The following is a 15,900-nucleotide window of genomic DNA, read 5'->3' as shown; positions in this document are numbered from 1 at the left end:
GTAGTAAAAAAATAAGACTCAAAAAATAATGGTCAGTAAGGTTTGAAAAAATGAAGCACAGGAGATGATAAGAGATTATGTTACTGTGTAAGCTTCTATGCAAGGAATAATGAAGGTCTGATTATGGTGGGAGAAGTAGGAGGATGATGGGAGAAAGGAAACTAATATCAGAGATGTATGTGTATCTTTAGTATGAATCCATCAATTTTTATTTTTATGATCATTTCCCCCAACACACATAAAATTCATAAATTTGAATCATATTTCCAATGAATATTCTGCCAGAAAAATATCTCATTTACTAAATATATCCTATCTATGTTGCCATACTTTTCACCTTTATCCCAAAGTATGTTTGTGGGGACAGAGTCCCAGAGAGCAGTTTCCAGGCTCTCTCCCTCACATGGAAAGGTGCTGACTTGGGTGGTAGATGGCCATCAGCTGTGATTTGTTGATCATCAGCTATAACCAGTTAGCCAATTAGTCACTGATATAACTGCCGTGGCTATGTTGGTTTGTTAGTTGGTTGGTTGGCAAAGAAACAGAAGGCGGATTGCAGATCGGGTGGCTCCTGCTTCCTGTATCTCCAACTCAACTGCCAGCAAGAATATAGTGGTATGAACCCCCTATCCATGGCTCTGTTGGTGTACCTTTCTGGCCTCACCATATCCTGTGCTCCTGTGCGGGGAGCGGGACCAGAGTCCCCGCATGATGATGTTTAAGCCACAGAAGCACAGTAGTTACTGATAATGAATTGGTACCACCAGAAACGACAGTTATCTAGAGTTATGCATTACATAGTAAAAAATTTTTTAGTGCTTTTAAACATAAAATTCAAATATATAATCTCTCAAGTCAGAAGAAAGATTTAAAGTTATTCTTTAGCATGTCTTGCTTTCAATGTGTGCTCTACAGGTCCAAATGGAGGCAGACACTTCCAGATCCCAGCTCACACACAACAGATCAAATAGTACGAGTGAAAGCAACTAACTTTAAACAGTATCTGAGGTTGAGATACTAGAATCTGTTGTTATCTGAGGGAAGACTCAGTTCTCAGGGAAAAAAATGCGCATGTCTTGACTATTGCATAATTGTTCTTCAAATTTTAAGGGGAATATTATGTAATTACTGATTACAGTGATGCAATCTAGACAAACATGCCGCAATTCTGATTGTAGGTCAAATAATCAATTGGACAATGTTTTCATCTGGAAAATTCCTAGGTATGTTGATTACTTTATACTGCTCATTTATTCATTTATTCTTTGTTCAACTTGTGTTCATTATGTTCCAGGCCCCTGTGAGGCATTAGGAATACAAAAGTGAGTAATATTCATGTCCTGAAGGCATATACAGTCTAGTAGGAGCACAGAGAAGCAAAGACAAGTTTCTGTTGTAAGACCAAAATGAGGTACAAAGGAGGGGATGTATAGGAGGGTTAAGGGAGATTTTGCAGAGAATTTCCTAGAGCTTGATATTGAAGAATCAGTAAGTAAAAGGTTATTTGACAGGAGGAAGGAAAATTAACTGGGCTTTTGTGTTTTCATCTATGACATCTTCTGGAAACCACCTCATTTCTAAAGTTTTCTCGTATCCTGGAAATGACTCATATGGTCTTAATTTAGAGCATCCAATCTTAACATTCTACCATGGGCTTCAGGTGTGCTTTGTTTCATGCTATAAGTAAAAGAATAACTCTGGTCCTGGTCATGCGTTAGGCTTCCATTCAGTGGCTGAAATGGAAAAAAAAATGCATATATTAAGCAGCTTTGAAAATCTATGTAGCCAAATTCAACCAATGTGATAAAAATTTAGAACCAAAAGAATGATATCTAAGCAATTGTTTGAAATATAATTTGATTCTAATTAATTTTGCTCTATAATAATGCTATTTACAAAATTAGCTACCCTCTAAATTCCCAAGTTATCTTCATTACAGAGATAGTATTATTATATAATTGCATGTGTGTGTATCTTACCAGAAACATACATGGATATCTAAAAGTTATAAATTAATGCTCTTACATTTGATTCGAGGATGTTATAAGAAAATTTTATCCTCAATAGCAGCATGTTGAATTTCTTTATTCAATGATGTTCACTGGCATTCCATTTAAAATTGCCCATATCTACTCTCTAATTTTGATAACTTTTAAGTATGTTATTTAATTTTTTTCCATCAACCTTGTACATTCATATTTTTCTAAATCAAATAGTGCAAAGGGGCATATAGTAAAATGAGCATTTTAGAGGGTTTTTTTCTGGCTTTTACCTTCATTTTTCTAAGTACTATGAATCTATGCTGACTTTTTAAATGGCTACTTTTAAATTTATGGACAGTAGATAGCTCTTAATTCACATATCTTATTTCTTCTCTTAATGTAATTATATTATTCTTTTTTTTTTAGCATCACATAATTTTCTTAATCATCTCTCTTTTATTTCCTGTATATTTTGACTTTCAAATTGTGAGAAGAGGATTTTAAAACCGTTCCCTTTTCCATCAGTTTTCCCTTCTTCCACCTCTCAACCTATCAATTTTCTCTTTAATTTTCATCATAAAGGTTGATAACATTCTATTGTGTAATTCTATTGTGTAATGAGTTTTTCACTTTATATGTGGATTCATAAAGTTGAAAATCAATCATTGACATCTGCACCATTGCAACTACAGTGTGAGCTAAGAGTCAAGTAGGGCTATGATTACATTTTCTTTTCCTGATTCCAAGTCACAGACACTCTGCTACTAAAAGAAGAACGTTTGATGGATTTCTTCTGACTTTTACCATTTGCTTAAAATGAAGCCACAGGCTACTTTCAGATTCCACACCACATCTTCCTTTCTCAGTCACTTTTGTTTTGCTGTTGAATAAGTAAATCTTTTGCTTCCTCAGCTTTTTCTTTATTCTATGTATTGCTTGAAATCTACTTTCATTTTCTTCAAGAAGCCTATAGTCTGTTTTTATAGTTTCTCATTTATTTTTTAATGTGTAATTCCAGAACACAATCTTTGCATCAACTGATGAAAATCTCAACACTTGCAGGCTTCCCAATTTTATTGGAAAACATGAAATATATATTCCCATTTTTAATTGCCAGCCTGGAAAATTTTTCTTTTATTAAATTACAGTTACTATTATGCAGAATTTTTTTTGTCACACATCCTTTACAACTGTTTCCTATTTTAATTGTAAAGTGTACTACTTGGGCTTTGCTCTGAGAAAATCATATTTCCCCACTAGTTTAAGCTTATTCTTTAGTCTAATGTTCAGTATTAATGTCATTTGTTTTAGAGAGCAGCTTAACTATGCCTGGAATATTCTTTATAATCCCAAAAGATGCAATCAATTGGGTTCAGGCTACATGCCAGGTATTTTACATATATTAAATATAATACACAAAATGTCCACATATTAGACAGTGTTACGTCTGATTTTCAGGTTAGAAAGCTGAGTTAGACTATTCAAGCTAATTAAAACTCAGATATTTCTAAAAACAAAGTTGTCTTCCTATTAGAAGCTGCTTCTCTATAACTTACTATATAAACAAAAACAACGTTAAAACAAAGCTGTTAGGAGAGATGCTAAAGATTATGAATTTGTCAGGTGGTTTTTTTCTTGTTTAACTGTGAATGCGTTGAGAAATTTCATTAATGCCATCACAATCACTATACACCTAATTTCAAATTATTTATGCAAATGCTCCAGCATGAATCAAAACATTAAGTGCAAGACAATTGAAAAACAGAGTAGGCTAAAAATAAATCAGAGAATAATAGATTACTCAGATTAGTGTAAAACTAGTAATTTAGGCCCCTGGGCACATTTTTCAGAGAAAGCCCTTTAAACTTTGTTAATTGCTAAATAACTACATTTCCCACCTGCCATCACCACAGAGGTTTCTTGTTGCTTTAATTCTGGAGAAGGGAAGATGCAGCTGGCCCACCAGTGTTTTTGGCTGGGACTCAAGATGGCCTGCTCTGCTTTGCTTTTTATGGTTTGTTCATGAAAGCAAAACTATACAAATACCTGTCCTCAACATCTGAGGATCTCACTTGCTGAAGGCACCTGTGCTATAGTGTAGCACACACGGGGTCAGGAGTGAGAAGATTATATCTTCCATCCAAGATTCTGCCACCTACTCGCTAAATGTGACTTCAGATTTTATCTGCTGTGAGAGGAAAATAATATTACCTTTATCACAGAGTTGGTATGAGGAGCAGTAAGCTAATATATATGAACTGACTTTCCCAAATTCAAAATGTTAAACAGGTTGTTTATAAGTTAACTCTAATACAGTCATACAAGGGAACCTATGCAAATGAATGCCTGGTACTCCCTTAATCGTTTGTGATCTACTCCTCCAGATGAAATTTCAGTTCCTAGGTAGGAAATTGTTAGGCCAGTTGCATCCTTATACCTCCCACACCTTGGTTGTCTTGTAACTGTCTCCTGTATATTTTTCAAAACAATTTTCCTCACCCACCAATCTTTTAACAACTCAGAAAATGAACCTGGTATAATTTGTAGATCCTCAAAGTCTTCAAAAATATCTAAAATTTGAGCATGATGACCTTTACATGGAAAGAGACATGCAGCTATAATTGGGCTTCTGGGTCTCCTAAAAACCAGCCATAGAAGAATTCAGGGAGCAGAATCTGCACTCTTAGGCCAATCTGTGAATGGATTACAGTCTTCTACTTCCTGAGTCTGTAACTATGGACAAGTGCAAACTGAACTGCCTCATCCATTTTTTTATCTGTAGAATAGAGGTTATAATGTATGCCTCAAAATATTGTGAGACCTAAATGAGATCACGTATATACAGCTTTGTACACTTCCCAGCATGTAGTTTATTGTCAACATTGATCCCGATTTTCTGTTAATTTTAAAAGACCACCATCAATCCTTACCCCCACATTTTTGCAAAGAACTTTGCAATTATTCTCCCCATATCACAAACTTCCCTATGGTTGTGCAGAATGAAACTTTAAATTTTTTCATAAGTTTATATATTTATCTGTTACAAGATTAAAATCTCAAGGATCCAGATTTTTCTATTGGGATAAAGCCACAAATTCACATGATTATCGATAAAATGTCACATGCATAATATTCCATAAAAGTATGATACTCAGATATTTGTACAACATTTATACTGTATGAAGTATGCCTATTGAATATATACAGAGGGTGCCAAAAAATGTATACACATTTTAAGGAAAAAACTGTATTAAAATTGTAATGCTCAATATATACCGATAACAAAAGATGAATACAAGTCAATGTTTGATTAATTACAAGAGGTGCTCAAAGTGTTTACCATCAGCATCCAGACACTTCTGATTACGGCGAACTACTGCTTGAGCAACGTTGACCAAAGTGTCCACTTGTCTACATTGTTTTGGCACCCCCAGTACATACACACACATACACTATCTTTAAATAGAGAAATCTGGATCAGTAGGATAAGATGATCATACAATGAGAAGCAAAGGGAAGTGAGATAGAAGAAAAAATAGCAGATTAATGTCTTCTGTTGTCACACTAGTATATAAGCTTTTTGAAGTAAAAGGGAGAGCTGAATTGCTTGTACTTTTTATATTGCTCGCGCTCGCGCTCTCTCTCTCTTTCTCTCTCTCTCTCTCTCTCTCTCTCTCTCTCTCTCTCTCTCTCTCTCTCTCTCTCTCAAATTGTTTTAAAAGTACAGTGCATATATGTGTAAGGTAGTTACATTGTATATTGCCCAAAATGAGTAAATCAGTAAAAGAGCAACAATTCATTCATGTCCTCAGTTTCCAAATCCAACACTACCAAGTAATCTTCATGCTCCCGGTGCTTCTGCATTCTGATTGTACCCAATGAATCTAACACTTTCATTTCTCTATCCCTCTGCTTATCTGTCTTCACTCAGGCAACTATGGAGAAAGTGGGATGGAAGCTTTCAAAGATATGTCAGCCAAGGAAGGGATCTGCATCGCTCACTCGTACAAAATCTACAGCAATGCAGGGGAGCAGAGTTTCGATAAACTGCTAAAGAAGCTCAGGAGTCACTTGCCCAAGGCCCGGGTGGTGGCCTGCTTCTGTGAGGGCATGACTGTGCGCGGTCTGCTGATGGCCATGCGGCGCCTGGGTCTAGCTGGAGAATTTCTGCTTCTGGGCAGGTGAGTGACAATGAGAAAATTCACCGGGAGGTAATAATACCAGGATTTTGGCAGCATCAAAGGGCATCTTTTGGTGCACAAAGACAGATGCTTTGGAAGCTTAATCTGTATAGTAAAAGCAAAACTTAAATATCATAAAATACCAGAGCCTGGAAATAATAATGGAAAATAAGTAAATACGCCGTGTGCTGAGTAATGATGATAGCAGAAATAAACACATAAAGATGATGAGACCTTAAATCGTCAAAAAAAAATGACTATAAGAAAATGAGATGGATTTTAAATACTTGCATAATTCCCTTGGAAACTAAACACATTTCAAACTTTTTGCTGTTGCTTTTGAAATTGGTTTTTGAGAATGGCTATATAAGCTTGTTTTATAATATAGAATCATAGAATTTGGGGTTTATAAGTGAAGAATTGCTCTTAGAACTAACTTTTAAAAGCATTGGAAAATTGGCTCAGTATTTTGTATAACAGAAGTATCATTATATTTCCTGATCCCCCACATTTTTGCCAGACAAGTTTCTAAAAGATTAACTTCTGCATAGATTGACTTTAATTATCTGGATAATCCACTTAATTTGCACAATTCAACCCATTCCCTACTGATGTTGTTGAATCAGTACATTAGTCAGGATTCTCCAGAGAAACAGAAACAGCAGTGTGAGTATACGCAGCAAGAGACCCAGGAGAGCCAATGGTGTAGTTCTGGTACAAAAGCTGGCAGGCTAAGACCCAAGAAGAGCCAATGTTTCAAGTTTAAGTGTGAAGTCCACAAGAGGTCAGTGTCCCAACTCATGCAGGCAGGCAGGTGGAGTTCCCTCTTACTCAGCCTTTTTGTTCTATTCAGGTCTTCAATTGATTGGACGAGGCCCACTCACATTAGGGAGGACAATCTGCATTACTCAGTCTACAGGTACAAATTGTAATCTCATCTAGAAACACCCTGATAAATGCATCTAGAATAATGTTTGACTAAATATCTGGGCATCCCATGGCCCAGTCAAGTTATCACATAAAATTAACCATCTCAGTTGGTAAGATGATACCATAGATTAAACATGTGAATGCAGTTTCACCATTGTATACCTTGAAAATGTTATCTTATCATGCATATTTTCTCAATAGGTATCCAATTTAAAGAATAGAGAAAACCTTCCAAACCATTGCATCTTTCTCAATATTCTGTCCAAAATAGAAAGCCAACTCACTTGTTATCAATTTTTGATGACTCATTAAAAACAGAAAAAAAAAAACAAAAACAAACATTTCCTTTATTTTCCAAAGGTTGAACTGACCTTCTATGATCCGACGGAGTGTCGGCTTGACTGTATTTTATGACAGCTACTTTATATACCTAATTCTTTTCTGTCTGATCTGATGGCAGTAGATTGATGGGACTGTTTTAGTATGAGGCCAACTATTCTTCATAAAAATGGTATTGAGTGAGATTCCTTTTTCATTTATGCTGTGCATATTGTCTAAAATAATTCTTAGTTGGAAAGAGTCATGTACTAGTTAGTTTCATAAAACCCAGGAACATTCCCATTGCCAATATTCTTAAATTCTGAAGTGCAGTGGTACCCCTGGGGTAAAAAGAATAGTAAAGAAAGAGCTGTCTTTCAACAGTTCTGCTTTTCTGATAGGGGATGAGGGATTCTATAACTCGTATCTGCTGCTTTGCCAACATTAATAAGACAAATTAGCAGCATTTGTTTTTTAGATATATGATTTGTCAACAAGTAAATGGCTTTTGATCACATGTACACAAGGAAAATAAATTGGTACTTACTATATTTGCCACTTTCCATTTTTATTTCTATTGCCAGCAACACCACAAGGCCAAAATTCAATATTTTGTATATTTTAAAATTTATTTTGTATACGTTGTTTGCAAGTTCTCTCCACATAATTTAATGCATGGAAAAATAGCTTCATAACCTTTAATTCAATTTCTCAACCCCTTCGTGGATTGGTTTATAATAATTGAACATTTACTTGAGCACTAATTCATTTTATCTGTGAGCAATTTAGAATATTCTTCCTTACTCTGAACTTAAACAATAACTCCCAGGAGTTTCCACCTCTTGGATCATATTCTTTTCTTTGAAAGAACATGATACTCTTTCAAATATTTGGAAATAAGAGTATGGTCCTCAGTCGCCTTTATCTTCTCTTTGAAACATACCTACTCTTCCATTCCTACTGCTTCATAGTGAAATGGCACTCTAATAATTAATAAATAATAATTATTATTAATAAATATTATTAATAAAACCAATTATCAGGACCACTGGTAGGATCATTTATCAAATGCTGTGTGCCAATTACTATGCTAAGCACTTTGCATGTGTTGTTTCATTTAATTATTAATTTGACAAATATTGAGTGCTTACTATATGTTAAGATGCTTAGAATATATCAATGAATAAAAGAGGGACAATAATCACTATTGTAATGGACCTTACAGATGATAAGTTAAATACAAGGTAATAATTGCTATGAAAAAAATAAATCTAAGAGCAACTTACATGTTGAATACTATTATCATCTTCGTTTTATAGGCAAGGACTCTAAGACTCAATAAATATTGAGTAATAATGATATGTAGAAGGGTATATAGATGTATGTGATGAAGACAAAATTGAAAATAAGTCTGTATAACTCTGGAGACTGAGCATGTAGTGCTATTTTATTGCTTCTCAGTAAGTTTAAAGTATTCCTGTTCATAAAAGTTGAAGGTCTTGGGTAGTGAGCAGAAAAACAAAAAAGTAATAGCTGTATGAGAGAATTCGGAATATCTACTCACACTCATTTTACAAGTGAAGAAACTGATACCCTAAAGTTTGGACGACATGGTCAGGATTGTACAAGATCCCATGACTAACAATTCAGTGCTTCTGTCTCCTGGCCTGTCTTCTACAGAATAGAAACGGGAAGAGTTATAATCTGATGGCAAATCCCCAGTTCTTCATAGATCCTGATGTATAAAGAGACTATCCTAGATAATTCAAATTTAAGTTAGCAGTTTTAAATTAATATTACCTCCTAAAAACCTCCAATTCACCCTGTAGTTTCTCTTAGTATTTTAACATTATTTTGTTTATGTATATTCTCCCAATCCCTCTTTATACTTCTTTCTTCCCCCACCCCTGACTAAGTTTAGATGGATGGTTCTTATAAACTAGAAGTCAGTGCTATGAGAAAAGAATCTATATTCAGAACTTCCTAGAGGGTCCCACATTTAACAGCTGAAGTTACTTATAAATCTCTCTAGAGGCCTTGGGACAGCCGGGTTTAATAGGTCTTTCAACTAAAATATTTGGCAGGACTAAGATAACTCTACTGCTGAGACAACCTCATCCATCAACGTATCCCACCATCTGCACTGCACGTCAGTAGAATGTTAGAGTTATATAGACCTGGCCCCTGGGTCTTCTCATTTGAGTCCTAGGGAATCTGCTGTCTCATTACCAATAAAAATGTCCTGTTCAGGACCCTGAATAGTCTTGTTAAACACTTTGGCTCTGACAGCAGGATGAGATCAATAATATAAACACAAATGACACTTTTTTTTTATAATGGTTACAGTATTTTAGTTCTTGAGCTGAGAAAAGTATTATTTGAGATATATTATTTATAAATTATAAACCTAAATAGGAACTGTTTTTTTAACATAGTGTTTTATGTTTTCCAAAAAAATGTAGTTTATGATCATGAAAAATAATTTAAACAGCAGACAAATCTATACAGTGAAAAGCCCTTATATTTCCAAATCTGTATCAACACAGGATATTGTTAAAATATATGGTATTTCCTTACCTTACAGATGAAAATTGTATGGTATTTCCTTACCTTACAGATGAAAATATATGGTATTTCCTTACCTTACAGATGAATTTGTTTTTTAATTTGTAGGTTTTCAATTATGACTTAGATTGTACTGCTTTCATGTATCAATAGTGATATATACTTAAATTTTCCCAAGCTAACTAGTCATGCATTTTTCTGTTTATTTTTTTCTTTCTTTATTTATATAAAAGCACTTCAGCAGGTAAGGAAAGTAGTTGATTGGTACATGTAGGAAAAATTTTAACTCTTGTCATTTAATTTTGACTTTGTTGATGGTATTTTGGACAATGCCAAACTTTATTTTTCAGTTATTTTTTTCATGTTTTTATGTCTCATGGGATTTGTATATGGATATAGAGGCCAGTCACAGAGGCTTATCTAAGTGTTTGTTAATCCAAGGTGGGGTAGGAGAATTTAGTAGACAATGGGGTACAATCCATAATATAAAATCTCTAAAAATGTGGGAATGGGTAACACTTAAAGCACGGGTGGAGGGAATGAGCTGAGTAGGTCAACTCCAGAATTGGAACAGAAATAAAAAATATGTCAAGGGCAGAGGTAGATACGTTTAAAGGTGTGAAAACTGGAAACTCACTTGATAGTCCCTCTTTTCTTTGTAAATTTGGAGACTAAAAAGGAGTGTGTGTGTGTGTGTGTGTGTACTGCAGAGATGGTGGAGGCAGTGAGTTGAGAAGTTGTCAGTAGAGATTGGAGAACCAGGAAAACTACACTGTTAATAAGTTGTTTCATATATTATATTTATTTTATATTACTCCATGTGTTACAAACTATGGGAATATAAAAGATTTGGCTCTACTATAATGGAGACATTTTCTTAAAATAACAGTAAATTTTAATTGTACTGTCACATCAGTATTATATGAATTCTCACTGTTAGGGCTTTAAATGTTGATTAAACAGCCCGGTTCTCAAATGAAAAACCAAAAGGATTTAATGTATGTCAGATAATTAGAGACCAAGTCTTTGACCTGTCATCAAATGGATGTCCTAACACTGCCCCACAACCCCAGCATCATAGGCAGGGCTGGACAATAGCAGGACTTCCTTGCTTTTGAAGATGGCTTTCAGAATGCCAATAGGAAAACTCTGAGGTTCAGAGAACAAATTGCTCCATAAAAAAGATACTGAGCCACACATGCTCAACAGTTTCTCCAGTTTCACCAGGCAGATAAAGTCACTCATGTCCAGGAGAGAAGGAAGGGAGATGGTGGAGAAAAGCTGTGTGATTTCTTCCCATGCTTTTCCCTCCTAGAGAGTGGATATCTCTGAAACGTTCCTGATGAAATGTGAAGAGTTAGATATATTCTATTCTCACAAGTCCCTTCTGAAGTGGATAGATAATAGTAACTTGACTTTACAGATGAAGACTGTGAAGCTCAGAGATGTTATTTGTCTCATCAGTGTCACCATGCTTACTAGACCTTCAGCTGAAATTTAAATGAAATCAATTGCTTTGTAACATGCTACAACTCTGAAAAGTAGAATTTCCCAGAAGGGGAACAGAGAGCCTTCAGGTTATTGGATAGAGAAGGATTCTTGTGTGAGGGATGAAACCCATCAATGACTTTGAAGTCCTCTTCTAGAAGTCAGGTTTGTATTCTAGAGATATCTGCATCTCAGAGGGTTCTGGTAGCCTTAAAACTGACTGCACTTCTAATATTCGTTTAGATGAACTTTAAAAACAATTGGATGATATCAGTAGCTATTATGGCATGTTCTTTCTTCTAAGTAGTTGGTCTTATATATTAATTCATTGACGTTCTACACCCATCCTATTTGAAAGCTATTATGATCAACTTCATTTTATGATTGAGGAAACTGAGACCAGAAAGACAAGTAATTTGCTCAAGATCACACAGGTAATAAGTGGCAGAGAGGACATTGGAAGATAGGCTGTTTTCTTAGCCACTATGGTAAACTGTCTAGATCAGGGGTGTCCAAACTTTTTTCAACGTTTTTCACCAAGGGCCCTATGCGGTAAAATACACAAACAGCCGGGCCACTCACTCGAGGTGAAGTACATATTCTCTCACCTGGTTTATTCAAGTAAACTACATATATTTTTGGAATTTGCTGCGGGCCAATTAACAATGGATTGCGGGCCACAGTTGGCCCGCGGGCCGCAGTTTGGGCACCCCTGCTCTAGATCTTGATAATCCTTAATTTCAGTAATCAATTTGATCATTATGGTATGAAATATTAATTTATTTTCCTAATAATAAAATAGATAATCTTTAATAAAAATAGTAATAAAAATAATTCTGAGAGATTTCTTCTTTTTTTTAAGTAAAATAAATAAAACGTGGAGGAATCCAACATTCCATAAACCAGAAAAATGCAGTGATGAAATGCACTGATCTATTACTATTTTTCTCCAAAAACACTCTGATAAAATTGAGTTTTCAGGAAATAGAAAATGTTAAAGTTGCTTGCTTTATAAGAATGATCAAACATCTGTGAAGAAACAAAGGCAAACACAGACTATTATGCTGTGGTGAAACTAGGTGAAATTTGTTTGCTCTTCCATTGTTTTCTAGAAGACTAATATGATTTAGGGGAGTATCTTATGTACATGTTTCTCTTCATTGGAGAAAACTGTGGTATGTTATTCGAAAGCAGTGGTTGGCAAACTAAGGGCCATGGGCCAAATACAGCTCACTCCCAATTTTTGTAAATAAAATTTTATTGTAAAACAGCCACATTCATTTACACAATATCTATCACTGCTTTCGTGCTATAATGGTAGAGTTGAGTAGTAGGTATAACAGAGGCTATATGTCCCATAAATCCTAAAATATTTACTATTTGACCCTTTGCAAAAAACATTTGACTGACCCCTGATACAGAGTTTTTTTTTTTCATGTGCGACAATGGCTCTGCTTACTTACACAGCATATTAGAACTTAATGCTATGAATATTTACTCAGCAATAGTCATGATTTGAACACAAACTCCATTTTCTTTTCAATTCTCTTTGAGGTTTTAAGGCCCCTGCTTGGTCATAGGATCAGACAGCTCTAGGAACATAGATTGAAGTTAGGGGTACAAGTTGAGTGCTGTGTTTATCAGTGGAGAGGAGACTGAGAACAAAGAAGCTTTTTTTTTTTTTAATTATTTCAGCATTCTGGAACATAATGTTCAAAGTAATTGGAACATACAATGCATTTGAAATACCTCCTATTCAATCTTGAGTGATTTAATTTTATCTAAAATGAAACAACGTGGTAAATCGATATGAGAGATATACTCTGAGTGTAAATAAAGTTATTTTTTCTTCTCTCATTTGTTAAAGTGAACTGATGGACATAAACTAAAAATTTACAATTTCACCCATGATCTTCCTCATTTTCCTGAGAGTTATTTTTCCCAAAAATGTAATCTAATTACTTAATCCTTCTTCATAATAATCTTGGTTGACTCCCTTTTGCTTTCATATTCAAATACTTATTTGGCATATATGGCCCTTTAAAATATGACCAAATCGGCCAATCATTTCTCAATACACTCACAGATGAAATTTAAAATATTTACCAAACTAGGAAGACGTGTCCAAGCAGAACAGGTGAAATTCATAACCAAAGGGTAGATCCATGCCAATGCATGCCATCTACTATTAGAATTGATACACTCTACCCCCTCCCAGCACAATTAAGTCTTATACATTTTCTATATAAAATTATCATAATTCCCCAAAGATAGCGGCCTCACAGTATTTTCTCCTCCAGTGTCTTCTCCTTGGAATGACTTCCCTTCTCTTTGGAATAACTTTCACCAATGAAACCCAAGTTTGTCATGTAAGACATTCCCTAACAGTTTTGAAGACTCCCTGAAATTTAGTAAAACTTCTACGGATCCCTTATCACTCCTTATAACTCATTTCTAATTGTATGTTTTCCTCTTCCACTTTTCCCTTGGAATGTGAGCTTCTAGAAGTGTAGGTAAAGGTTTATTAATCTTTGTGCCTCTAGTACCTTACATATTTTACAACTTTGAGGATGATTGCAGAGGAAAATCAAGTGTGGCAATTATGCAGAGGTATTAAAAAGGTCTCTCCGACTCTGGTAGGCCTAAATAAAAGGCAGGTTTCTCAGGCTCTTACAGAGTAGAAAAGCAAAATGAATGCATGCTGCTCTGTAAGGAAGACAACTAAAAGCCCATGGTAGAGGGCAGAGGTAATTCTTGAGGACACGCTCCTTTGCTTTTATGACAGAGGTCTATTTTATTGGTTTTAGTATGAAATGTTGAGCTTCTGGCCTTCACAAAACACATCAGTGAAAAATGAAAACTCTCTGTGAGGTTAAACTATGCAATCAACTAATGAATCACGTGCAATAGGAAAAGTCAAATTATTGATAAAATGGGGAGACGAGGAATACCATGAACATGTTTGGACACTTGTTTGTGCTGTTTCAAAGGAAAGCTTCAAAGGTTTTAGCTTCTTTCAAGGATAAAGAAAACAGGTACAGTTTTTTAGAGAAGGTGAATGTTGATTAAAAATGGTTCAATTATTTGTTCAGAAAAAATTAAAGCTTTATTGTCTTCTATCTTATCAAAGCATGAGTACAAATCTTTATTTTTCATGATGTTTTATGGACTCTCAATTTAACATATTTGGACCCCTCAATCTGTCTTATTTGCTTATTTCATTAGTTTATCAATCTCTCTGAGTAGATCATTTTTAGAGTAGTTTTAGGTTCATTACATAATTAGGAGGAAGGTACAGAGATTTCCCATATTCTCCATGCCCACCAGCTTGCACAGCCTTCCCATTATCACATCCCCCACCCAAGTGGTACATTTGTTATAACTGATGAACCCACATTGCTACATCATTCTCACCCAGAGTTCATAGTTTACATTAGGGCTCACTCTTGGTGTTGCACATACTATGGGTGTGGACAAATACATTATAACATGTACGTACTGCTATAGATCATACAGAGTGTTTTCATTGCCCTAAGAATCCTCTGTGCTCCTCCTATTCTTCCCTCGCTCCCCACTAACTCGTGGCAACCAATGAACTTTTCAGTGTCTCCATAGTTTTGCCTTTTCAAGAATGTCATGTAGTTGGAATCATACGGTAGACTTTTCAGAATGTCTTCTTTCACTCAGTAATAGGCGTTTAAGTTTCCTCCATGTCTTTTCATGGCTTGATAGCTCATTTCTATTTAGAACTCTGTGATATCCCATTGTCGTATGTGTTGCCATTTATCCATTTACCTACTAAGGGACATCTGGGTTGCTTGTAAATTTTGATGATTATAAGTAAAGCTGTTATAAATATCCATGTACAGGAATTTGTGTGGACATTTGAATAAATGCTAAAGAACATGATTCCTGGATGGTATGGTAAGAATATGTTTAGTTTTGTATGTAACTGCCAAACTGTCTTCCAAAGTGACTGTACCATTCTGTGTTCCTATCAGAAGTGAGTGAGAGTTCCTGTTGCTCCACAGTCTTGCATTTGGTTTTGTCAGTGTTCTGGATTTTGTATTTGTTTATTTTTAGTATGTTTTTACAGACAGTGTATTGATGTAACAGAAAGTCACAAGAATATTTTCCAAAATCCACTCTCAAAATCAAATAGTTTTTTTTCATTTGTGTTTTCATCTTTAAGTCTTTGAAATATGCCCATTCATCTTTGTAATGAGTACTTTAAGTAGACATTAGGCTAATGTATATTATTCCATCTTTTTGTTATCTCTCTTTTTATTTTCCTTACCCTCTCCTTCTCACCTTATCTCACTTTTCACCTTTCCTTCCCTCCAGGTAACCAATATGAATAACTGGATGTTTTCCTCCTTACATTTCTTCTTGTTCTTATAATCAGACACACACATTTCCTCCTAATATACTTTTTA

General features: G+C 35.0%; 1 protein-coding gene across 10 annotated transcripts in view; it reads left to right on the top strand.

Annotated features, from left to right (window-relative positions):
- Positions 1-15,900, top strand: part of GRM5 (glutamate metabotropic receptor 5) — a 444,875-nt gene that overhangs the window by 168,317 nt on the left and 260,658 nt on the right. For 8 of the 10 annotated variants that reach the window (XR_013994346.1, XM_081064769.1, XM_081064761.1 and 5 more), the window contains 2 exons: positions 5,914-6,163; positions 7,017-7,082. Coding sequence is in view for 9 of the 10 variants with exons in the window: in XM_081064769.1 (XP_080920895.1) it covers positions 5,914-6,163; positions 7,017-7,082 (316 nt within the window). In the remaining variant the exon portion in view is untranslated. The remainder of the gene's footprint in view (positions 1-5,913; positions 6,164-7,016; positions 7,083-15,900) is intronic. The other 2 variants (XM_081064768.1, XM_081064762.1) reach the window with 1 other exon arrangement.

This window comes from Rhinolophus hipposideros (genome assembly GCF_964194185.1).
Source record: "Rhinolophus hipposideros genome assembly, chromosome: 10".
Taxonomy (NCBI): domain Eukaryota; kingdom Metazoa; phylum Chordata; class Mammalia; order Chiroptera; family Rhinolophidae; genus Rhinolophus; species Rhinolophus hipposideros.
This window is presented reverse-complemented; position numbering and strand designations above follow the sequence as displayed.